General features: G+C 42.1%; 2 protein-coding genes across 2 annotated transcripts in view; both read left to right on the top strand.

Moving 5' to 3' along the window:
• LOC146969769 (uncharacterized) overlaps positions 1–7,155 on the top strand; it is a 7,736-nt gene extending 581 nt beyond the window's left edge. Inside the window, exons 3-4 of the mRNA XM_085804528.1 lie at positions 5,726–6,508; positions 6,593–7,155. Of these exons, the coding sequence (XP_085660654.1) occupies positions 5,726–6,508; positions 6,593–6,858 (1,049 nt within the window). The 3' untranslated portion in view covers positions 6,859–7,155. The remainder of the gene's footprint in view (positions 1–5,725; positions 6,509–6,592) is intronic.
• Positions 7,156–17,662: 10,507 nt separating this feature from the next.
• On the top strand, positions 17,663–25,918 carry LOC146969770 (uncharacterized). Its single transcript, XM_085804529.1, has 4 exons — positions 17,663–17,834; positions 18,203–18,465; positions 19,051–19,345; positions 25,824–25,918. Exons 1-4 carry the CDS (start codon positions 17,663–17,665, stop codon positions 25,916–25,918), a joined length of 825 nt encoding a protein of 274 aa, XP_085660655.1.
• Positions 25,919–26,740: the final 822 nt, after the last annotated feature.

The following is a 26,740-nucleotide window of genomic DNA, read 5'->3' on the forward strand; positions in this document are numbered from 1 at the left end:
TTTAACTCATTGAGTGCCGCGCTCCTTTCCAAAGTTTTAGTCAAGTGTACCGGCAAATTAGACCATATTTGACTTTTTATTTTAGAGCCATAGTGTATTCTATATTATTGCCACCAACACATACTGTGGCTCATTTGAAAGGTTTAACTTTATCCTTCAAATGGCCACAAACCGTTTGTTTCTACGTGCCTCCGTTCCTGAGAAAAGTCAAGCTAAACATGGCTGGGTTTCACCAAAATCCCTCCTTTTTTTCTAGAAAAGAGATAGAGCGTCTTTTATGAAAGGTGCGCTGTTTGTGCCTGTCGCTCTTCTCACACTCGCATTTCTGGATCAAAGGGCTCGTATAAGATAAATATACACAACAATTGTTGTTCTATTCACAAAACCACCATCGGGGGCGGGGGGGGCGCCACTAAACAACAATAACACAGACGCACCGTGCCGTGTCACAGCCTCTCGCCGCGGAACGTGAGGCTCCTGCCGGCCAACAGCGGCTCGCGAACACCGGTCCCGCCGGTGGTCGTGGTCCTTCTGTGGTACGGGTCGGTGGTGCCGGGTCTGCTTTGACCCAGAGACCATCAGGATTTTACCGCGGGAGGACTTTGGGGAGGACACGGTGTTGCTCCAGATGAAGACCGGGCGGGACTGTCGGCTGAGAGCTTCCTGGTTCAGCTCCCAGCTGCTGCAGCCTCGCGGGTGAGAGCAGAGCAGCTGCGGCGCAGCTGCGCTGCATCTGCATGCAGAACTCCGTTTGCAGAAGCTGAGTTATGATAAAAACTTCCAGATCATGAGCTGTCATGTGACTTTGATCGTCATCTATTTCAGTTCTGCTCGTCGTAGAGTCCCCAAATTTACATATAATGTGTATTAAAGTGTCTATTTTCATAATTTAAAAAAAAAGCAAAAAACGAAAAATTTCGTTTTTGGCACTCAACGCATGGGAACGAAAAACGAGAAATTACGTGGTTGGCACTCAATGAGTTAAAGGGTTTAATAATTTTTATGTAATTAAAATGTTAAATAAATGAGTAGGCTAAGCATTTAATTCATATATGTGACAAAATCAAGTAAATTCAAGGGCCACATTAAACATTTATTTGTGTATTTAAATAGATAAACAAATAAATTATAGGCCTATATCAATAGATGATTGAATATCAACAGTTTTAAAACATTACATACATAATACAGCAGGGCAATATCAGTCACAATGAATTTGAAAAACTGCATGGAACAATGAGAAAAAATCTGTGTAAAATTACAACATATTCTTCAGAACTTGTACTTTTAAAAACACAATTATATTTTTAAAAGTACAAGTTCTGGAGAAATATGTTGTAATCATACACAGGTTCTCTTGATTGTTTGTTCCATGCTGTTATTAAATTACTGATGTAAAAGAAGTTATGATATTCCTTATTTTATTTTATTTTACATCGGGGGGGAGGGGGGTCACCAAAGTTTTCAATGGTAAAAATATGGGTTGGGAACCACTGGTCTATGTTGTTGTCATGATTGTAGCAGGTCAGGACCACCGGGGGAACAACTTCTTCAACCTTTAGTGTTTCTCCTGTTTCCTGTTTAGTTTTACACACAGCTCTTTGTTTGCTTGGTGTGCTGCTTGTGGTTTGTTTTGCTCTGTCTCTCTTCTACTTGTTCCCTCCATCCATCATCTATCACTTACCAGGGGTGGGGTCATGGTGGCAGCAGACTAAGTAGAATGTCCTAGACATCGCTCTCCCTGGTAACACTCTCCATCTCCTCCTGGGGGGTCCCTAAGCGTTCCCTTTCCAGATGGGATGTATGATCCTTACAATGAGTTCAGGGTCTGTCCTGTAGTCTCCTCCCAGTCGGACAGACCTAGAAGATCTCCAAAGGGAGGTGATGTGACTCTGTAGGATCCTGATCAGGACTGTTAATGGCCACAGTCAGCATTGTTCGTTCAACTTTTTTTTAATTTAATGTTTGGACAAGTTTGTTTTGAGTGTGTTGCTTTAGGACAAAATAAGACCAAACCTAGGTCACAGTTTGTGCATTTTAGTAACCGTTTGTCAAACATATAAAAGTTTCAAATCAAACTTCAAATCATAAAAATTAAAGGGCCACTGCTGCACCATGGGTTGTGGTGTACTTGGATGGGAAAAAACATATTGTTCAATTAAATGTCCAATTTCAACAACGTGATTTATTTGACCAGAAAAGCGAGTAACCTAAGAACAAAGAAAATTCCTACGTGATACGTATAATCTCTGGTGCCCTTAACATGGCCAAACAAAACAAGATACAGAGAAAACACCTGAACTAACAGAAATCTAATAATGACTGTAGGAGCCAAATTGGTCATTTTCTTTGTTTTATAGTGTTGTACACATTTTGTGCCAGTATGTGGCGATCTCTGTTCAGATGCTCTGACTCGATAAATGGAGGTGGGTAATCAGCGCAGGTGCGCACACTGAGGAACTCATTCGGTTTTGACCGTGCCATGCCACAGGTCAGAGAATGTGTTGATTGTGTTAGTGAGTATTTGAGTCGGCTGTATGAATAAATCTGCAACAAAAAGAGTATTGCCTGGACAGTTGCTGTGTTAAGCACTTAGGCTACACCTGCTACACCTACTGGCACGCGTGCGTCGATAGTGACAAACGGCCACTATAATGACATCAAATAAATTAAATCAGAATAATCAAAACTAAATACTAACTAAACTAAATACCAAACTAAACAACACCAAATACTAACGATAAACTAGAAAAAGCATTTCCAAGAATGGAAATGGTGTGACTGCTGAAAGCAGCTGAACGCTGTTGCAGAATTAGCAAATAGTGCAAGCAGTGATCACCATACAAATGTTTGACCAAGGTCGGAATTGAACCCACAACCTCATGGTCAGTAGACTTCCACTCTGCCTCTAGGCCACAGTGCACACACAGTTGCAGAGACTGTTGTCTGTTAATGATCTGCACTCTGTCTCACTCTGAAGTTAACAAGCCCAAAGCTGCACCTGTTGGAAACACTGTCAACATCAAGAAAGCTTGAGAGTCAAGCTTGAATGACTTAGAATGAAAATTTCTGTGAATTTCAGGCTGAGAGCAGCAGTTTCAACATGAAGCAAGTTATCAGAAGTCAACAGAGGACGACTGGGAAAATAATTCACTATAATTGTTGTTGAGGCAAGATTTGAACCAGCAACCTTCAGGTCCTCAGACCAGCAAGCTAACCACTAGGCTACAGACAGAGACAGTATGTGAGGGGCAAAGAAAACCTTTGATAAGAGGATCACTGGCTTCTGCTTAAAAAAAAAAAGTAAGGAAAGTGCAGAAATTAACCACAACAAGTAAGTAGAGGACACTTTTGTGAAAATAGTGCAAGCAGTGATGACCATACAAATGGTTGACCAAGGTAGGAATTGAACCCACAATCCCATGGTCAGAAGACTTTGACTTTGCCTCTAGGCCACAGTGTACACACTGTTGCAAAGACTGTTGTCTGTTGATGAGCTGCACTCTGTCTCACTCTGAAGTTAACGAGCTGCACCTGTTGGAAACACACTGTGTCAACACCAAGAAAGCTTGAGAGTCAAGCTTGAATGACTTAAGCCCCTGACACACCGCCACGACGCTTCCCGACGCGTCCCGACGCCGACGGCTTTGGCTGACGAGTCTGTCGCCTCTCGTCGGGAGAAAGGAATAAGTTAAACACACTGCCCCGACTGCCGACCAGAGCGACTGAGTGGCGAGGACTCCCCCATAGAAATACAGACCAATACAGACCAGGGGCAGCCCTGCTCACTGTTCATTCAAACAAACTAATGCCACTGCCACAGTTAATTTCATCAATGAGACAACATTAATCTCCCCAAAAGAATTTAACCAGCCACGTTTTAACAGCGCTAAAGCCGAAATTAAAACAGTTTTTAGCAGCTTACTGCTGTGGCTCGGTTGCCGCGAATTGGCGATAGCCGATGCTAATTTCTGTTAGCCCGTCTATGGTGTTTTACATTACGCGTTAGCATTAAGCTAGCGGGCTTTATATGCTTAGTTGTGAGCTGTGTGTGTTTTGAACGTTGTTTCAAACTATGTGGGTTTGATTGAACATCTTTGATGTTTAAATATATATATTGCCGCTTAATATATTGCTTTACTCCTCTTTTTATTTTATATACCATTTTTACTGTAGGACAGGCTAGGACACCGTTTGTTTACTGTGGTCACTTCCGTCCCTCCCACACACCGCGCTGATTCGCTTAGGGCACCGCCAATCAGAATCGCCATAGCTAGCACACAGCCAATCAGAGTACCCGACGAGTCTACTCTCCCGACGGCCGACGAGTCCCGACTGAGCATGTTCAATCGGCCCCGACGAGATCCGACAAGAGCCGAGGCTCCCCGACGGAGAGGAACACACCAAACAGACGAGCTGCCGACGCCGTCCGACGAGGCCAGACGCCCGACGGTCGGCTCGGTGTGTCCCTGGCTTTAGAATGAAAATGTCTGTGAATTTCAGGCTGAGAGCAGCAGTTTCAACATGAAGCAAGTTATCAGAAGTCAACAGAGGACGACTGGGAAAATAATTCACTATAATTGTTATTGAGGCAAGATTTGAACCAGTAACCTTCAGGTCTCCAGCTCAGCAAGCTAACCACTAGGCTACAGGCAGAGACAGTATGTGAGGGGCAAAGAAAACCTTTAATAAGAGGATCACTGGCTCCTGCTTAAAAAAGAAGGTAAGGAAAGTGCAGAAATTAGCCACACCAAGAAAGAAGAGGACTTTTTTGTGACCTGTGACTATTTTTTGGTGAATTAAAATGATTTAAAAAGCACTTAACAGCAAGTTACAAACTGTGGCACTAGCAATTAATGCGTCTCTTAAGGACCACCTGTAACCAATTGAGGGTGATGGAGGGGAGCAGAATTCATAACAAGAGTGCTCAACCTGGATTTGAACCAGTGACCTAGGGGTTGGCAAGCAGCCACCCTAACCACTACACTAGAGTAGAGTTGGGGAGAAGAGAGGTTGAGACTTTGATGAATGTGAGATTTTTCAATGATGCTTAAAATAAAAAGAAATTCGTATAAATTAGCCACACCAAGTAAGAAGAGGACTTTTTTGTGACCTGTGACTATTTTTTGGTGAATTAAAATGAATTAAAAAGCACTTAACAGCAAGTTACAAAGTTGAGCTCCTTCTCCTGCTGATGTGAAAAAAATGCATTGGGCTGAATGAGAGCAGAGAGCTCCCTGGCTGCATTTAAAAAATATTTTTAATTATTATCTAAGTCTCTTTGCATTTTTGACCAGAATTTTAGCCAGAAGACAAGTGTGGCTACAAAACTGGAGAAAATAATTTGTCTAGAGTTTAATTTGTGGTCATGCTGACAGTTTAGCCAGAAAAACTCTAGAATGTTTTTTTGCCTCTCTCCACTCTAGCACCACTCTAGCTCTGCTCGTTAGACGCAACACACACATTATAAAGCTGAAAAAAATCAGAAAAAGTTAAATATTTGAAAAAGTATAACTAGTTAAAAAGAGAAAAGTAATGCCGATAAAGTTCAAAAAAAGCTGCACGTTTTGATATATGAATTGTTGAAATAGCACAAAGTATGAAGGACTAGAAGAAGACCGTAAAAAGGCGGAAGAAAATGGCCAAACAGAAGAACAATAGTCACACTAATAAATAGCTCCATCATCCATGATGATCTAATTCTAATGTCTGCTTGTTGTTCCAGAGCACCTACAGCAACATGTCTGTAAGGAGGAGGAGTTTGTTCTCTCCAGTCTGGAGCAGGAGGAGCCAGAGCCTCCACAGATTAAAGAGGAAGAGGAGGAGGTCTGCAGCAGTCAGGAGGGAGAGCAGCTGCTACTGAAGCAGGAGACTGACACCTTTATGTTGACTCCTACTCATGAGGGAAGTGACCACAGAGAACCAGAACCAACCAGTGACCAGCAGCTCCTCTCTCACAGCTCTGCTGTAGCTGAGAGCCAACATCAGGAAGGAAGTGGACATGTAGACCCAGAACCACCTGGTGTAAAATGTGGGAAAGGTTTTATGCATCAAAAACACTTAGATCTCCATAGGAGAACGCACGAAGGTGAGAAGCCGTACACCTGCAACTCTTGTGGGACAAAGTTTACCAGGAAGACAGATCTGGTTAGGCATACAAGAATCCACACAAATGAGAGGCCTTTTTCTTGTGAAATGTGTGACAAAGATTTTATCCGTGAAGAACACTTAGTGAGTCACATGAGAACTCACACAGGTGAGAAGCCTTTTTCTTGTGAAACATGTGGGAAGAGGTTCGCACATAATGCAACCTTGACGACTCACAGAAGAACCCACACAGGTGAGAGGGCGTACACCTGCAACACCTGTGGGAAAACGTTTACTGCCCACTCACTTTTGATTAGGCATATAAGAGCCCACACAGGTGAGAAGCCTTTTTCTTGTGCAACATGTGGGAAGAGGTTCGCACATAATGCAAACTTGACGACTCACAGAAGAACCCACACAGGTGAGAGGCCGTACACCTGCAACACCTGTGGGAAAAAGTTTATTGACAGCAAAACCTTAAATGATCACAGAAGAACCCACACAGGTGAGAAGCCTCATTTATGTGTAATATGTGGAAAAGGTTTTACCCGTCGAATGGGACTGGTGTTGCACATGAGAATCCACACAGGTGAGAAGCCATACACCTGCAAAATCTGTGGGAAAAAGTTTACTGGCCATTCAGATTTGATTAGGCATACAAGAATCCACACAGGTGAGAAGCCTTATTCTTGTGATATATGTGGGGGAAAATTCAGTTATCGGTCCCAATCCGCGGCCCATAAAAAAACACATGAAGGTGTAAAACTATAAGTCTGGAACACCTGTAGGGAACATTTGTAGTGAACAATCAGTATTAAGTAGGTTTATTAAAAACCACACGGGTGAGAAGCAGGTATGTCATCAGCCACGGCACAAACTAATAAAGCACACACTTCCTTCCCACCACCAAACCAAACCATTAAATTGACCAGAACACCAAGTGTCCAATTGGCCTTCAGTAGATAAAGCCTGCACAAACAAAATGGAGAAAATCATTTATCCCCATTTTGTAATAGGAAGATGGAGGTTGATATTAGGACAATTATGTGTAACACCAAAAGTTTTTTTGTTTTTTTTAAACAACACAACATTGCATGACCTCTAAAATGTCATTGTCATTGTCCTTCTAATCAAAGAATCACTGTCAAGTCCACACTTAGTGACAACTGCTTTTATGAAATGTTTATTTTGCTGGTTAATCATTAAACCGCTTGTATTATGCTTGAATTTTGACATTACCTTTTCTCTGTAGTCAGTGTTGTAGTTAATTAATCTCTTAAATCACACTCGGTTGTCCTGTTGTATTCTTTTGAGATTAAGATATGAAATTAAAGTCTCATATTCTCCACATTCTCTGTGGTCTTTAAATTGTGATTATGAAGTTTTTAGCCAAAATCACAAAGCCTGTGCCATTTCCCAGGGCACTCCTTCTGCACAGCACCAGCAGCTCATTAGCAATGCACCTCTGGATGGGGGGCGGAGACTGCGCTGCACTAGTGCCCTCCCCTGGAGCTGTGACACGTCAACTCCAGTCTCCCTGAAACTGCCAGTTTGCGTCTGGCATTGGTTCACAGCAATTTGAAGGCAGAAAAACTGAGAGATGCAATTTTGCACTTCCTTTTCGGCTGATATGTCCTCTAACACAAGAAAAATGCCACAGGAACACGTGTAAAGCACGAAAAACACGATTTTCATGGGAGGGGGTCTTTAATGCAGGGATGCAAACAGCGCGCCGAAAAGCGAAACTCGCTTTTTTCATGACCAATTAGGTGACTTGTGTGAATCGTTCAGATCCGAAGAGTTTTTGTTTTTGGGAGGGGGGGAGGTCTCAGCTGGGGTCAGTAAAATGTTTTTCTAACAGGCTGACAGTGACAATCACGTGAAACTGATACTGATAACTGCCGACCTCCAATGTTGACGCGCAACGTATTCGCGTGCATTCGGTGCGACGGCGCCGCCGTTTTTCCCCCATGCATGTCCGTTGCTGTGTCAGGCAGGTGTTTCCCACGGAGCTCTGCCCCGTTTCAGAGGTGAAGGAGAGACGTCGCCTCCGCGATATAGAATGTGTTCAATTAAAGTGAAACTAACACATTATATGGGCCTATATGTCCATTACACACTTTTAGGCCTTAAAATGTCTTAAATTTGTTGAATTATTGTGTTCAAGACTTAAATAAGACAGCTCTTAAATTTTCGTATGCCCACCATGGGCGAGCATTTCACTCGCATTTGCCCCTAAAAAAAAAAATACGTGTGAACCAGGAAAATCACAAAAAAGAAAGAGCACAACCTGCGATTGGTCGAAAACTACAAATCCCACAATTCTCTGGCCTCAACAATAACAGTAGTTAGTGTAAGTAAGGGAGAGTGGAGCTGTCGGTGAAAAGAGGAAACAACGCCACGTCTGGTCCTGTTATGTTGTTCGTTCACACCGTCACCGTTTATTCGTTACGTCCGCGGTGTAAAAGGCCGTGACGCAAAGACGCGATTAGGCGCTGTCATGTTCGTGTTCGAAGGATGAGGCCGTGTTGATAGCAAGTAACTTAGTTTTTATGTCTCACGTTCTCAACAACATACATGTGGCTCCATGCAGTCTTGCTCTACTCCCTTATATGGTACGGTAAGCTGACTACTAACCAGTACTGCCGCCTAGCGGTCAAACATGTAATAACATCCAATCATAACAGGCGCGAGACGCGATTAGGCGCGAGACGCGGTAGACGCGACTTTTTTTTTTGCGACGCAATACACCCGATTCTTTTATGGACCTTCGCGTCTTCGTCTATTTCATCGTGTTTGCTGATGCCCAAACACGAGGAACGCTTTTTTTTCGCTCGAGTTGTGACGCGCGACCAAACGCGAGATACGCGATTTATCGCTTCTTTTGACTCGTGTCAAAAAAAAAATTCACGAGCCCGCCAACAACTTTTTTTTTTCTTCACAGGAGGTTCAACTGGACTTAGTTATTTGTCTAGGAAGACGTTTCACCTCTCATCCAAGAGGCTTCATCAGTTCATGTAGCATCTGACCAGGCTGGGACTGGTCCAACTATCTGGTGTGGAGACTCAGTTGCTTTCGATTTAACCTCCTTTGAAATACTATGACCTGGACAAATGAGAATATGCACAGCGGGGCAGAGCTGCAGCTGCTGTGCTGTGATGGACCTGATCAGACTGGTGGTGGTCCACAGTCAATCAGTCCCAGATCCTCCACCGTCACCAGATCCCCCCGAAAGCCCCCGCAAATAATACATCGACAAGAAGTTAAGTGGCAAGTTGCACCTTTTCGTCGGCTTATTATTTGCGGATTTTTTTTTATAGCCTAGGCTATATAACGTCACTGCAACACGCGGCTCTCAGTGCTTGTCGGTGTTGTGTCTATAAATTGTGAAATAACTTTTCCTCGATATAAATATGAGACGTGGTCGATAGGTTTCATTCATCCATGTTTTGGCAGACAATACAAATAACCAATGATAGTGGCTGGAATAGAGCCAGTCAACAGTAACATGTGCATTTGTTTGGGTTGCTGCAGACGGGCACATCAGCTGACACCGCCGGTAAAAGAGAGAGAGAGAGAGAATGAGTGTTGTCTCGAAAAAAAAACAGTAAAGGAGAACTTGGACAAGTGATTGAAAAGACGCGTGGTGCGCAATGGGGACACCAGGCAGCTGGAGCGGACCGTGGTCACGGTGCGGCCGCTCTGCTGCTCACCTCAGTGTGTGCGACAACTCATTCATGGTTGTCTCTGATTATACTGGTAACAGCCTACCTATTCACCTCCAATGTAGACGCGCGACGTGCGCGCTCGTTACCCAAAGCGGCGCGTATCCGCGTGCATTCGGTGCGACGGCGCCGCCGTTTTTCCCCCCGTGCATGTCCGTTGCTGTGTCAGGCAGGTGTCTCCCACGGAGCTCTGCCCCGTTTCAGAGGTGAAGGAGAGACGTCGCCTCCCCGATGTAGAATGTGTTCAATTAAAGTGAAACTAACACATTATATAGGCCTATATGTCCATTACACACTGAATGGGATGTTAAATCCCATGTCTTTATTTCTTCAGTTTATTTTAATAGTAATAATTATGACTAACATTCAGTGAAGACCTAAAAATCAGTATCTCCAAAATTGAAATATTGCAATGGTTTTTATTTTTTTTTAAAGCATTTTTAATATAGAAATGTTGGCCTCCTGAAAACTGTCCATCTATATGCACTCAATACTTGGTTGGGGTTGAACTACTGGAAATAGACTTTTCTGTGATATTGTTAATGGTGAGCCCCCCCTCCCCGCCAGACAATTCCTCTCTTTTTTGGTCCTGACCCGTTTGCATCCCTGTTAATGACAATCTTCAACAAGATAATCAAATAATTTCCTTTCTGAGGACCAATGATCTGTCTTAACTATTACATTTCTTAATCATTTTATTTTTTTATGATCTTGCTCTCCCCGGTGGTCAGTCTCTTTCAGTCTCACAGGATCTGGCATTTGCTCATATAGCAAACAATAATTTCTTGTATTTCAGTTTTGATCTTATCCATGTTTACCCATACTGCATACACACTGAACACCTAAATAAAACAAGTCATTTCTGACTCTAATGCTTCATTGAACTAAACATACTGGCTACAGCCAAATTATTATTTAATTCACAACTTGGCCATGTTGATCATATCACTTTTGTTGAATACATTTGTATTTTAAAAATTAGAGTGTCTGTATCTAGGGTTGCCACCTTTGAGTTGTGAAAATAAGGGACACTCGACCAAATGTCGACCGGGCGGGGGGGGGGGCCACGGGTCAAAACGCCACACTTTTCATGTAGGCCTATGTATTTTGTACACGTTCAATTTCTTGTATTAACACATATTTTAAACTGGAATGGGGGCAGGTACAGTGCACCTTATTGAGGTTATCACTTGACGTAGCTAAGGCCAGGACGGGCTAGCCTACTTGTTTGATCCAAAACATAAAGTTGCAATATCCCACTTAAATATAATAGTAATAGGCCTACATATTAATGCCTATAGCCTATGTGAAGAGGCTGTCACATGTTACACATGTAATGATTCCTCACAACAGCCTAATAGGCTTTATGCACAGCTCCACTACTTCCTGAACATTTAAACAAGTTCCTTTATTTCCTGTATGTATTATTGGACAAACTGATTAATCCAGGTGTGTCTGACCTCAATAGTCAGAGAGCTGGCCATCTTAATGGGAGGACTGGGTGGTTTAAGTTCAGGAAGTAGTGGAGCTGTGCATAAAGCCTATTATTAACAGTGATTTACCATGGTTTGAAACGTATGCAAATCAAATAAAAATGCATCTGCACAAAATGATCAGAAATAACACTGTGCTAATGTTCAGACCAGTTCAAGACCAGCTGCATAGGCTACCAGCAACAGCAGGTCAGACGAATAAACAGCACCCACTGAGTTAGTTTGCTTTTGTTTATGTAATAATAATAATATAAAATAGGGCTGTCCCAAATGATTATTTTTCTCCCGATTAATCTATCGACTATTTTTTCGATTAGTCGATTAGTCTTGCGATTAATTTTTTGACAAATCTAACAATTTTTTGGTTGACGATTAGTCATTTACAAAAAAAACACTTTTCTTATTTAAATTCTTCAGATACTCTTTCTGGTGTGCATTCCTCTTAATCAGTGGTTCCCAACCTTTTTTCCTCAAAGCCCCCCCCCCCCCTTGCTTTTGTCAAAGACAAGCCTTTTTATTCTATTTTGTGCCATCCTTATTTTGTCTTTATGTCAATTTTCCTTTGTTGTGTCATAATTGTTATCACATCCCTATAAGCAGGTAGGTTGTAGGCTATGTAGGTTTTTGTTCCTATTGATTTTGATGGTTTTGATTATCCAATTGGATGTGTTATTGGAATTTTAAAATATCAATATGCACAAATCTAATTTTGATAACCTCACAACCTCAGAACAAACAAAGCTCTGTGGACCCCCTCACATCTCTGACGACCCCTGAGGGGGGCCCGGACCCAAGGTTGGGAACCAATGCTCTAAATCTTTTTTTTTTTGGAGGGGAATATGCCACATCAGTTTGCTTTAACCTGGAAAATAAACAGATGAGTGCACACTGAAATATTAGCACAGTGATTTTGAATAGGCACATTTATTTAATATAGTCATGGAGCAGAGCAGTGTTTCCTCTAGGATTTTTTTTTTAAGCCGGGGGTGCAGGACATCACCCTCACTTACGATCTGCTGCTGTGCTGCGTCCGGGTGCAGAGAGCAGCAGTGGATTAAAAAAAAACAACAACAAAAGACAACAGGAGGACGTGTTTACATCTATGGATACATAAAGCAAGGAGACTGTGGCGGGTGGTCCGATTGTCCGACGAGGGAGGGGGGCGCGGGGGGTCCGCGTTCGGACCGTATGAGTTCGCTTTTACCGCGCACTGATGTCATGCATGCGCCCTTCGCTCTGTGTGTGTGTGTGTGTGTGTGTGTGTGTGTGTGTGTGTGTGTGTGTGTGTGTGTGTGTGTGTGTGTGTGTGTGTGTGGTGTGTGTGTGTGTGTGTGTGTGTGTGTGTGTGTGTGTGTGTGTGTGAGAGAGAGAGAGAGAGCGTCAATAACGGTGAAAGAGCGATGGATAGAAAGTGTCCTACAGAGAGATCTCTGCTTTGTTGTAGTTCTGACTAAATGCTGGATCTTTACAGAACACGTGCGAAGTGATGCTGCATTCATGACAACTCGGAAATACGGGACAAAGCCCGTCCCGTATTGATTCAAAACGGGACGCACTATTTTATTTCAAAATACGGAACGATTCCGTATTTTAAGGGACGGGTGGCAACCCTATCTGTATCATGAAACTTGTTATTCCACTTTCGCTAGCCTGGGTGATTTTTGTCTGTCATACTAGATTTACAATACATAGACAGAAACGTTTTCAGGTGTCGTGCCCAAAAGTGATCGTCTGCCAGAATCTGATTTGAGGCCGCGGGAGCGCGCACAGCAGCCCGTTGAGCGGTGGCGCTATAAAACGTCTGATTTTCTTTGGATTGAACGGTCATAATGTGCATATACACACACATTATCACACCTCTGGCCAAAAGAAGTGTAGTTTGTAGCGAAATAAGGCATGGCAATTACGTGATAGACACGTCTGCATTATGTTTGATTTAACAGCCAGAGCACTATATCAAAGCACTACCAGTTTACGCCACACAGTGGCGCCTCCTTTGTTAAGCTTTCCTCCAACTCCAAGTTACAACGTGTTTTCAATAAAGTAATGGTCACTTTTACAATGATCCTTGTGACTCTGCATTGCTTTTTTACCTGATCTGGGCCCTTCCCATATTTGGATGTGTTTTGTATCTAATATTATTGTTTATGCCTACTAATATAATACAGTTTTCACCTGCCAAAAATTGATTGGAGGCCAAATGCAGTTACTGAATGGTGATTTCTGCCTAAAAATGACTTTATCTCATTCAAGAGGTTCATAATATAGACACTGAAGCTCACAGGACAGTGTAGAACTCTTTTAAAGAACCATTACAACACAAAATGTGCTTTTTCACCTGCCAAAAATTGATTGGAGGCCAAATGCAGTTACTGAATGGTGATTTCTGCCTAAAATTGACTTTATCTCATTCAAGAGGTTCATAATATAGACACTGAAGCTCACAGGACAGTGTGGAACTCTTTTAAAGGACCATTACAACACAAAATGTGCCTTTTCACCTGCCAAAAATTGATTGGAGGCCAAATGCAGTTACTGAATGGTGATTTCTGCCTAAAATTGACTTTATCTCATTCAAGAGGTTCATAATACAGACACTGAAGCTCACAGGACAGTGTAGAACTCTTTTAAAGAACCATTACAACACAAAATGTGCTGTGACACCTGCCAAAAATTGATTGTAGGCCAAATGCAGTTACTGAATGGTGATTTCTGCCTAAAAATCACTTGATCTCATTCAAGAGCTTCATAATATAGACACTTAAGCTCACAGAACAGTGTGGAACTCTTTTAAAGGACCATTACAACACAAAATGTGCTTTTTCACCTGCCAAAAATTGATTGTAGGCCAAATGCAGTTACTGAATGGTGATTTCTGCCTAAAATTGACTTTATCTCATTCAAGAGGTTCATAATATAGACACTGAAGCTCACAGGACAGTGTAGAACTCTTTTAAAGAACCATTACAACACAAAAATGTGCTTTTTCACCTGCCAAAAATTGATTGGAGGCCAAATGCAGTTACTGAATGGTGATTTCTGCCTAAAATTGACTTTATCTCATTCAAGAGGTTCATAATATAGACACTGAAGCTCACAGGACAGTGTGGAACTCTTTTAAAGGACCATTACAACACAAAATGTGCCTTTTCACCTGCCAAAAATTGATTGTAGGCCAAATGCAGTTACTGAATGGTGATTTCTGCCTAAAATTGACTTTATCTCATTCAAGAGGTTCATAATATAGACACTGAAGCTCACAGGACAGTGTAGAACTCTTTTAAAGAACCATTACAACACAAAATGTGCTGTGACACCTGCCAAAAATTGATTGTAGGCCAAATGCAGTTACTGAATGGTGATTTCTGCCTAAAAATCACTTGATCTCATTCAAGAGCTTCATAATATAGACACTTAAGCTCACAGAACAGTGTGGAACTCTTTTAAAGGACCATTACAACACAAAATGTGCTTTTTCACCTGCCAAAAATTGATTGGAGGCCAAATGCAGTTACTGAATGGTGATTTCTGCCTAAAATTGACTTTATCTCATTCAAGAGGTTCATAATATAGACACTGAAGCTCACAGGACAGTGTGGAACTATTTTAAAGGACCATTACAACACAAAATGTGCTTTTTCACCTGCCAAAAATTGATTGTAGGCCAAATGCAGTTACTGAATGGTGGTTTCTGCCTAAAAATCACTTGATCTCATTCAAGAGCTTCATAATATAGACACTTAAGCTCACAGAACAGTGTGGAACTCTTTTAAAGGACCATTACAACACAAAAATGTGCTTTTTCACCTGCCAAAAAATTGATTGGAGGCCAAATGCAGTTACTGAATGGTGATTTCTGCCTAAAAATCACTTGATCTCATTCAAGAGGTTCATAATATAGACACTGAACTCTCTGTTTATGTGTTTGATAGCCTCCTGTGTGTCCAGTAGCCTAATAGGCCTATTGTTGTTGGGTAGATGGTGATTTATATCTGGCTTGTATTTAGGCAAATAAAGATATTTTGAATCGAGATTGTTTATTTGTTTCTGCCTCAAAATGGCTTTATATCACTCAGCATAGTAATACTGACAAGATTTGATGTCAACCAGTGCTTGAATAATGTGTAAAGGGCCATTACAAAGTAAAAATCAGGGTATTTTACCTGCCAGAAATTGATTTACGCCTCTGGCACTGTACAGAGATGAATATTTTTGCTCAAAATGACTTGATATCACTCAGCAGAGTAACATTTACAAGATTTGACCTCAACCAGTGCTTTTTACCACTTGAAAAACGCATAAAGGGCCATTACAATGTAAAAATCAGGGTATTTCAGCTGCCAGAAATTGATTTACGCCTCTGTTACTGCACAGAGATGAATATTTTTGCTCAAAATGACTTCACAAAAATAGTTCCACACTGTCCTGTGAGCTCTAATGTTTATATTATGAACCTCTTGAATGAGATAAAGTCAATTTTAGGCAGAAATCACCATTCAGTACCTGCATTTGACCTCCAATCAATTTTTGGCAGGTGAAAAAGCACATTTTGTGTTGTAATGGTCCTTTAAAAGAGTTCTACACTGTCCTGTGAGCTTCAGTGTCTATATTATGAAGCTCTTGAATGAGATAAAGTCAATTTTAGGCAGAAATCACCATTCAGTAACTGCATTTGGCCTCCAATCAATTTTTGGCAGGTGAAAAAGCACATTTTGTGTTGTAATGGTCCTTTAAAAGAGTTCCACACTGTCCTGTGAGCTTCAGTGTCTATATTATGAACCTCTTGAATGAGATCAAGTCAATTTTAGGCAGAAATCACCATTCAGTAACTGCATTTGGCCTCCAATCAATTTTTGGCAGGTGAAAAAGCACATTTTGTGTTGTAATGGTCCTTTAAAAGAGTTCTACACTGTCCTGTGAGCTTCAGTGTCTATATTATGAACCTCTTGAATGAGATAAAGTCAATTTTAGGCAGAAATCACCATTCAGTACCTGCATTTGGCCTCCAATCAATTTTTGGCAGGTGAAAAAGCACATTTTGTGTTGTAATGGTTCTTTAAAAGAGTTCTACACTGTCCTGTGAGCTTCAGTGTCTATATTATGAACCTCTTGAATGAGATAAAGTCAATTTTAGGCAGAAATCACCATTCAGTAACTGCATTTGGCCTCCAATCAATTTTTGGCAGGTGAAAAGGCACATTTTGTGTTGTAATGGTCCTTTAAAAGAGTTCCACACTGTCCTGTGAGCTTCAGTGTCTATATTATGAACCTCTTGAATGAGATAAAGTCAATTTTAGGCAGAAATCACCATTCAGTAACTGCATTTGGCCTCCAATCAATTTTTGGCAGGTGAAAAGGCACATTTTGTGTTGTAATGGTCCTTTAAAAGAGTTCCACACTGTCCTGTGAGCTTCAGTGTCTATATTATGAACCTCTTGAATGAGATAAAGTCAATTTTAGGCAGAAATCACCATTCAGTAACTGCATTTGGCCTCCAATCAATTTTTGGCAGGTGAAAAAGCACATTTTGTGTTGTAATGGTTCTTTAAAAGAGTTCTACACTGTCCTGTGAGCTTCAGTGTCTATATTATGAACCTCTTGAATGGGATAAAGTCATTTTTAGGCAGAAATCACCATTCAGTAACTGCATTTGGCCTCCAATCAATTTTTGGCAGGTGAAAACTGTATTATATTAGTAGGCATAAACAATAATATTAGATACAAAACACATCCAAATATGGGAAGGGCCCAGATCAGGTAAAAAAGCAATGCAGAGTCACAAGGATCATTGTAAAAGTGACCATTACTTTATTGAAAACACGTTGTAACTTGGAGTTGGAGGAAAGCTTAACAAAGGAGGCGCCACTGTGTGGCGTAAACTGGTAGTGCTTTGATATAGTGCTCTGGCTGTTAAATCAAACATAATGCAGACGTGTCTATCACGTAATTGCCATGCCTTATTTCGCTACAAACTACACTTCTTTTGGCCACAGTTGTGATAATGTGTGTGTATATGCACATTATGACCGTTCAATCCAAAGAAAATCAGACGTTTTATAGCGCCACCGCTCAACGGGCTGCTGTGCGCGCTCCCGCGGCCTCAAATCAGATTCTGGCAGACGATCACTTTTGGGCACGACACCGGTTTGCTTCTGAGAGCCATCGAAACTTTGAGGCGGATTGAAAGAATAATTGACGTTCCCCACCGGAACTTTACAGTGTGACACCCAGCGGAAGTACACAACGATAGCGAGCTAGCAGCGTTATAATACATCCACGGTGTGTCTGTGGAGTCAGTTTGAAGACGGTCGCTGTGGTCATATCTCAGAGAAATATTTCAGTGTGGATGAAGCAACGATGTCTTCAGTTGAGTCTCTGAGAGAGTTTGTCACCGAGCGACTAACTGCTGCTGCTGAAGAAATATTCAGAGTCTTTAAACAAACTGTCGTCGAGTACGAGGAGGAGATCGATCGTCAGCGCAGACTGCTGGATATCGTCCTAAAACCAGAGATAAAGCTCCATAGGACAGGTCTGTAAAACCAGGAGTAGAGGCACTATAGTCTTTGTTGTTGTCATGATTGTAGCAGGTCAGGACCACCGGGGGAACAACTTCTTCAACCTTTAGTGTTTCTCCTGTTTCCTGTTCAGTTTTACACACAGCTCTTTGTTTGCTTGGTGTGCTGTTTGACCCCTGGGGGACTTACAAAACACCGGTAGAGTGGTTGTTTAAAAAGTTTGTTATGAGTGAGTTGCTTTCGGACAAAATAAAAACAAACCTAGATAACATGATGATTTAATTCCCATGTCTCCTTGTAATTCCAGAGCTCCCACAGCCACTTGACTGTAAGGAGGAGGAGGAGGAGTTTGTTCTCCCCAGTCTGGACCAGGAGGAGCCAGAGCCTCCACAGATGAAAGAGGAAGAGGAGGAGGAGTTTGTTCTCTCCAGTCTGGAGCAGGAGGAGCCAGAGCCTCCACAGATGAAAGAGGAAGAGGAGGAGGTCTGCAGCAGTCAGGAGGGAGAGCAGCTGCTACTGAAGCAGGAGACTGACACCTTTATGTTGACTCCTACTCATGAGGGAAGTGACCACAGAGAACCAGAACCAACCAGTGACCAGCAGCTCCTCTCTCACAGCTCTGCTGTAGCTGAGAGCCAACATCAGGAAGGAAGTGGACATGTAGACCCAGAACCACCTGGAAATGTGGAGACACAACCACAGAAGAGACGTCACACAAGTGACAGTGTACGTAGTCACACAGGAGAGAGACCTTATTTGTGTGTGAAATGTGGGAAAGGTTTTATGAATCAAATAAATTTAGACATCCATAGGAGAACACACACAGGTGAGAAGCTATACACCTGCAAAACTTGTGGGACAAAGTTAAACAGCAAGACAGATCTGGTTAGGCATACAAGAATCCACACAGATGTGAGGCCTTTTTCTTGTGAAATGTGTGGGGAAAGGTTCACACGCAATGCACACCTGACGACTCACAGAAGAACCCACACAGGTGAGAAGCCTCATTTATGTGTAAAATGTGGAAAAGGTTTTACCCGTCCATTGGGACTGGTGGTGCACATGAGAACCCACACAGGTGAGAAGCCATACACCTGCAACACCTGTGGGAAAAAGTTTACTGTCCATTCAAGTTTGATTAAGCATACAAGAATCCACACAGGTGAGAAGCCGTTCACCTGCAACACCTGTGGGAAAAAGTTTACTGAACGGTCATATTTGAATAGGCATACAAGAATCCACACAGGTGAAAAGCCGTACACCTGCAACACCTGTGGGAAAAAGTTTACTGTCCGTTCAGAATTGATTAGGCATACAAGAATCCACACAGGTGAAAAGCCGTACACCTGCAACACCTGTGGGAAAAAGTTTACTGTCCATTCAAATTTGATTAACCATACAAGAATCCACACAGGTGAAAAGCCGTACACCTGCAACACATGTGGGAAAAAGTTTACTGTCAATTCAGATTTGAATAAGCATAGAAGAATCCACATAGGTGAAAAGCCGCACACCTGCAACACCTGTGGGAAAAAGTTTACTGTCCGTTCAGATTTGATTAGGCATACAAGAATCCACACAGGTGAAAAGCCGTACACCTGCAACACCTGTGGGAAAAAGTTTACTGTCCATTCAAGTTTGATTAAGCATACAAGAATCCACACAGGTGAGAAGCCTTATTCTTGTGATATATGTGGGGAAAAATTCAGTTATCTGTACCAATCTGTGGCCCATAAAAAAACACATGGCACAAACTAATAAAGAAGTTCATCATAGCACATACAGAGTTACAGATTCAAAATGACTCTTTTATTTCCTTCCCACCACCAAACCAAACCATTAAATTGACCAGAACACCAAGTGTCCAATTGGCCTTCAGTAGGTAGATAGATAAAACCTAAAATGGAGAAAATAATTTATCCCCCTTTTGTAATAGAAAGATGGATGTTGATATTAGACAGTTACCTGTAACACCAAATGTTTTTTGTTGTTTTTTAAGAATGAATCCTCACAACATTGCATGACCTCTAAAATGTCATTGTCCTTCTAATCAAAGAATCACTGTCTAGTCCACACTTAGTGACAACTACTTTTATGAAATGTTTGTTTTGCTGGTTAATCATTAAACCACTTGTATTATGATTGAATTTTGATGTTGCCTTTACTCTGTAGTCAGTGTTGTAACTAAGTAATCTCTTTAGTCACACTTGGTTGTCCTGTTGTTCTGTTGATCTTAAGATATGAGATTAATGACAATATTCAACAAAGTAATCAAATAACTTCCTTTCTGAGGACCAATGATCTGTCTTAACAATTACATTTCTTAAAGGTGTACAGAAATGGCCGTTTGTCCTGTTTGTCGCGCCGAGTTGTCACGAGCTGCAACACGAGTTTTCCCGAGTAAGGAAAACGAATTTGATTGGTCGTTATCGAGCGGGCGGGATATTCAAAGCTTGGGGCGAGCCCGAGCTCCGTGTGTGTAGTCTGGGGCCGTTGACTCGCTGTTTTGGTAGGAAACAGATCCAGGGCGAGAGAGACAGACCTTTCCTTCAAAATTAAAGCACCAAGCTAATAAAATGCGGTAAAACTCTTTAATTTAAGGAATATAATTTACAAGAAAGTCCCCGAGCCATTAAGTTAACATTTTGCTTTTATTGTATTACAAGTTAATGTTTATTTTATAAGTTTTATGTTGGTGAACACTTTTATTGTGGTGAATTTGGTGATTTCGGTATCCCTACAGACAGGAACCAGAATGCAGACTAATTCAGAGGTAACAGCATAGACTGTAAAAAGAATGGACGTAGCGTCCGTGACGTCACCCATTGGTTTTGGGGAGTTGTTTTTGTGACTCAAATATGGCGGCCTGAACAGCGCCATGTTGGATTGGCCGGCCGAGAACCCGCCCACTGGCCTCGAAGCAGCTGTCCACGGAGCTGCTCGGACCTGTCACTCAACGTTTCCGCGCCCTAATTGGCCAGAATTTTAACCTAATAACAGTAAAACAGTAGAGTTAAAAAAAAATTCACCCCCCTCAGAGTGTGTGCGGGGGTGGAAACTATCGATTGAGACGAAAAAACGTTCTGACACCAGGCTTTTAACATGTTTACTGAGGATGTAAAGTCGGCGATTTTAACATGGGGGTCTATGGGGAATGCTCCCTTCTGACACCAGCCCCCAGAGGAAGCCGGGGGATTGCAGTTTTTTGAACGCGGAAGTGAGCTTCACTTCTCAGACCGACAACTGCTCCCTTGGGTAACAGACACCAGGGGCCTCATTTATCATTGTGGATACACGCTTTTTTACACGCTCTTTCCCCCATTTTGTGCGTACGCACTTTTCTCCGCCTAATTTGGGATCTATCAAACCAAAACTTGTCGGGAGTAAGTGCAAAAATTTACGACCAGTCCGACCATGGCGTACCGGCATTTACACGCTTTTTGAAGAACAGGAGGAATTGGCGACGCCGCTGCTGAGTCAGAGAACTGCAGTGTGCGAGGGAGAGAGGAGCGCGGACACTGTTTGAAGTAGCAAGTGGTGGTGATGATGACCCCCCCCCCCCCCCCCCCTCCACACCACCACCACTGCACACGTGTTGACGTCGGCACTTTACATGAAAAGCACAGCGACTCAGATTTTTCCCCTGTGCATTTACACTAGTTTGCTCCTAAATACTGGCTTTATAAAACGAATTTCGTTTTCTTTTGATATCATATTGATATTTTTCCCGTTCATGTAGGCTACAACTGTTACACAACCCGTCTGTCCAGTCTGGAAAATAATTTCTGCGACGTGCGTGTGTTACGTAGCCAGACTGGACACACACAAGCAAGCAGCAAGCCCAATAATGTCGGCGCAAATCAAAGCAAATGAGAAAACATGATCGATATTTTTTGTGTGAATAATATTTATTGTATTTAACAAAAATGGGTGCTAGCTGCCCAACATCAGGAAAAGTCACAGACTGGTGGACTTCAATGTTTTTTTTTTTTTTTTTTAATATATAGCTATGCACAAATGAAAATCAAAGTCTTCCAGTGAATGGAAGTTTGGGGTTAGTGGAAAGGGGTGCAAAGTACTGACTGGCAGTGGAAACCCTGCTTTAAATTATTATGACATAATCTAAAATAAGGGGCAGAATAAATAATTCTTCTTCTTTCTGTTCTGTTTCATTTAGATTTGGGAGTTTTTTTGTTTTTATTGTAGCCTTTCAATGCAAGATGATGTTTCTGACTGATATTGCCGTGTTACCGTGTATCTCGCTTTCAGAGAAATTCCGCTTCTTTCTCCGCTCTCCGTCCGTCTGTTGTCTTCACCGTCTTCCACTGACGTCATTCCACACGTTTCCAGAGTGCACATGGCTACTTAATATGCACGTAACTGATTTGCATTGACCACATATGGTTGTGTGGGGCTGTTTAGGGGGCTGGGTATGAGGCGTGTTCTCATCCACGCTTTTCTCAGGTCCGGTGTGATCTATCAAGGGAAATACCGTGCAGCCGTGTGTACGTGGAGTTTGATAGATCTGAAAAGAGTGTATATTTTTTGGTCGTACGCACATTTTGCCTTTCCGTCGTACTGAAAATTTAAGAGGACTTTTACACGCTCTTTATCATTGTGGATACACGCTTTTTTACACGCTCTTTCCCCCATTTTGTGCGTACGCACTTTTCTCCGCCTAATTTGGGATCTATCAAACCAAAACTTGTCGGGAGTAAGAGCAAAAATTTACGACCAGTCCGACCATGGCGTACCGGCATTTACACGCTTTTTGAAGAACAAGAGGAATTGGCGACACCGCTGCTGAGTCAGAGAACTGCAGTATGCGAGGGAGAGAGGAGCGCGGACACTGTTTGAAGTAGTGGTGGTGATGATGACCCCCCCCGCCCCCCCCCACCACCACCACCACCACCACCACCACCGCACACGTGTTGACGTCGGCACTTTACATGAAAAGCACAGCGACTCAGATTTTTCCCCTGTGCATTTACACTAGTTTGCTCCTAAATACTGGCTTTATAAAACGAATTTCGTTTTCTTTTGATATCATATTGATATTTTCCCCTGCATGTAGGCTACAACTCTTCCACAACCCGTCTGTCCAGTCTGGAAAATAATTTCTGCGACGTGCGTGTGTTACGTAGCCAGACTGGACACACACAGCGCAGCAAGCACAATAATGTCGGCGCAAATCAAAGCAAATGAGAAAACATGATCGATATTTTTTGTGTGAATAATATTTATTGTATTTAACAAAACTGGGTGCTGCCCAACATCATTTTAGGAAAAGTCACAGACTGGTGGACTTCAATGTTTTTTTTTTTTTTTTTTTAAATATATAGCTATGCACAAATGAAAATCAAAGTCTTCCAGTGAACGGAAGTTGGGGGTTAGTGGAAAGGGGTGCAAAGTACTGACTGGCAGTGGAAACCCTGCTTTAAATTATTATGACATAATCTAAAATAAGGGGCAGAATAAATATGATTCTTCTTCTTTCTGTTCTGTTTCATTTAGATTTGGGAGTTTTTTGTATTTATTGAAGCCTTTCAATGCAAGATGATGTTTCTGACTGATATTGCCGTGTTACCGTGTATCTCGCTTTCAGAGAAATTCCGCTTCTTTCTCCGCTCTCCGTCCGTCTGTTGTCTTCACCGTCTTCCACTGACGTCATTCCACATGTTTCCAGAGTGCACGTGGCTACTTAATATGCACGTAACTGATTTGCATTGACCACTTATGGTTGTGTGGGGCTGTTTAGGGGGCTGGGTATGAGGCGTGTTCTCATCCACGCTTTTCTCAGGTCCGGTGTGATCTATCAAGGGAAATACCGTGCAGCCGTGTGTACGCGGAGTTTGATAGATCTGAAAAGAGTGTATATTTTTTGGTCGTACGCACATTTTGCCTTTCTGTCGTACTGAAAATTTAAGAGGACTTTTACACGCTCTTTGATAAATGAGGCCCCAGCTGCGTTCCAAAAACGGTTGAGTTTCCCTCGCTCACTTGCCCTCAGCCCTTGCTATGACGTCACACGGAGGCCACTTGGAGAGTGGAGAGAAAGTGGGCGGGGGAGGAGTAGAAGAGGTAAACGGAACGCACCTGCCCTCGTTCACTAACAGCTGGGACAATCACTGGTCGACCACATGTCGTAGGTGTAGCGCTGTACTGCCTCTTCAGGGGGGGGGGGGGTGGCCGTTTTTTTTAAATTCAATACTCTATAATTTCAATATATACTACTCTTTCTCTCTGTCTGTCACTGATGATGAGCTCTGCTTCATCATCAGACCAATCCTGATTAAAATCCCTTAAACTACACATCAACACAGGCACAGCAACTATGTGAATATGAAACGTCAGATTAAGGCTCTTTAGACACGTTTTTTTGTGACAAATAAGTTTGCCTATTATATATCTCTACTAGCCTACCACTTGTAAATTGTTTGTTCTGACATGTCACTGCTGAACTAGTTTATTGAATTGAATATTTACTGACCCCTTTCATTTATTTTCTTCTTTGGTGGTAAACATACAACTGGTGCTTGAGATTCATTATCGCCATCGCATGGACGTATTTTTCGTGCACCACTGCAATGCATTGTGGGTGATATACAGCTCTGGGGCCTCATTTATCAAAGAGCGTGTAAAAGTCCTCTTAAATTTTCAGTACGACGGAAGGCAAAATGTGCGTACGACCAAAAAATATACGCTCTTTTCAGATCTATCAAACTCCGCGTACACACGGCTGCACGGTATTTCCCTTGATAGATCACACCGGACCTGAGAAAAGCGTGGATGAGAACACGCCTCATACCCAGCCCCCTAAACGGCCCCATACAACCATATGTGGTCAATGCAAATCAGTTACGTGCATATTAAGTAGCCATGTGCACTCTGGAAACGTGTGGAATGACGTCAGTGGAAGACGGTGAAGACAACAGACGGACGGAGAGCGGAGAAAGAAGCGGAATTTCTCTGAAAGCGAGATACACGGTAACACGGCAATATCAGTCAGAAACATCATCTTGCATTGAAAGGCTACAATAAAAACAAAAAACTCCCAAATCTAAATGAAACAGAACAGAAAGAAGAAGAATCATATTTATTCTGCCCCTTATTTTAGATTATGTCATAATAATTTAAAGCAGGGTTTCCACTGCCAGTCAGTACTACTTTGCACCCCTTTCCACTAACCCCCAACTTCCGTTCACTGGAAGACTTTGATTTTCATTTGTGCATAGCTATATATTAAAAAAAACAAAAAAACATTGAAGTCCACCAGTCTGTGACTTTTCCTAAAATTATGTCACCCATTTTTGTTAAATACAATAAATATTATTCACACAAAAAATATCGATCATGTTTTCTCATTTGCTTTGATTTGCTCCGACATTATTGGGCTTGCTGCTTGCTTGTGTGTGTCCAGTCTGGCTACGTAACACACGCACATCGCAGTAATTATTTTCCAGACTGGACAGACGGGTTGTGGAACAGTAGCCTACATGCAGGGGGAAAATATCAATATGATATCAAAAGAAAACGAAATTCGTTTTATAAAGCCAGTATTTAGGAGCAAACTAGTGTAAATGCACAGGGGAAAAATCTGAGTCGCTGTGCTTTTCATGTAAAGTGCCGACGTCAACACGTGTGCGGTGGTGGTGGTGGTGGTGGTGGTGTGGGGGGGTGGGGGGGGTCATCATCACCACCACTTGCTACTTCAAACAGTGTCCGCGCTCCTCTCTCCCTCGCACACTGCAGTTCTCTGACTCAGCAGCGGCGTCGCCAATTCCTCCTGTTCTTCAAAAAGCGTGTAAATGCCGGTACGCCATGGTCGGACTGGTCGTAAATTTTGGCACTTTCTCCCGACAAGTTTTGGTTTGATAGATCCCAAATTAGGCGGAGAAAAGTGCGTACGCACAAAACGGGGGAAAGAGCGTGTAAAAAAACGTGTATCCACAATGATAAATGAGGCCCCTGGAGTAACCATCGATGTTGACTTGATCACTCAGCCCTCAAGGGTCGATCTCACCAAGTTCACTTCAGCTGTTTAGAGAAATGGAACAGCCCTTATGATGGCGGCGGGGATTCCCCCGAGGGCAAGTGAACGAGGGCGACTCAACCCGCTTTTGGAACGCAGCCCTGGCTCTTCGCTTGTCTGAAGAGCCTGGTGATGCGAGGCTACCGTGTGTGTGTGCGTGTGTCAGACGTTTGAATGACGGATTACGGATCCAATATCAGTGGCTGGTGAATCGTGTACAGGCTGACGTATAATCCGTGCGCCTGCATTATCCAATGCGAAAAAAAAACTACACTAAAATACACACTTTCATCCCGGATTTACTCAAAAATAGAATTTTGTACAAAGTTTGGCCTACATCGTCTGATAGATGAGTTATTACACTAATTATATGACCCAGAGTGGGCTTAAATTCAATTTTCTTTTCTGTACACCTTTAAATATTTTATTTTTTTATGATCTTGCTCGCCCCGGTTATAGTGGTCAGTCTCAGAGGATCTAGCATTTCCTCTTGATATACCCTAGTAAGCCAATGATTTCTTGTATTTCAGTTTTGATCTTATCCATTACCCAGACTCCATCATAGACACTGAACACCTAAATAAAACAAGTCATTTCTGACTCTAATGCTTCATTGAATTAAACATACTAATACTAATGTATACCAGCCAAATAATATTATTTAATTCACGACTTGGAAGTGTTGATCACTTTGCTGAATAAATTTGTATTTAAAAAATATCATGAAATATTATTATTCCACTTTGGTCATAGGGGTGATAGTTTTTGTCTGTCATACCTAGATTTACAATACATAGACAGTGACATTTTCCGGTTTGCTTCCGAGAGCCATTGAAACTTTGAGGCGGAAAGAAAAAATAATTGACGTTCCCCACCGGATCTTCAGAG

The sequence above is a fragment of the Trachurus japonicus genome, chromosome 17 (genome assembly GCF_045865225.1).
Source record: "Trachurus japonicus isolate A0001 chromosome 17, Traja_1.0".
NCBI lineage: Eukaryota > Metazoa > Chordata > Actinopteri > Carangiformes > Carangidae > Trachurus > Trachurus japonicus.

Coding starts and splice junctions, on each gene's coding strand:
- LOC146969770 (XM_085804529.1), top strand. CDS start 17,663: ATGTCTTCAGTTGAGTCTCTGAGAGAGTTTGTCACCGAGCGACTAACT. Junction 17,835..18,202: donor GATAAAGCTCCATAGGACAG/GTCTGTAAAACC, acceptor AGGAGGAGCCAG/AGCCTCCACAGATGAAAGAG. Junction 19,346..25,823: donor GCCGCACACCTGCAACACCT/GTGGGAAAAAGT, acceptor TTGATCACTCAG/CCCTCAAGGGTCGATCTCAC.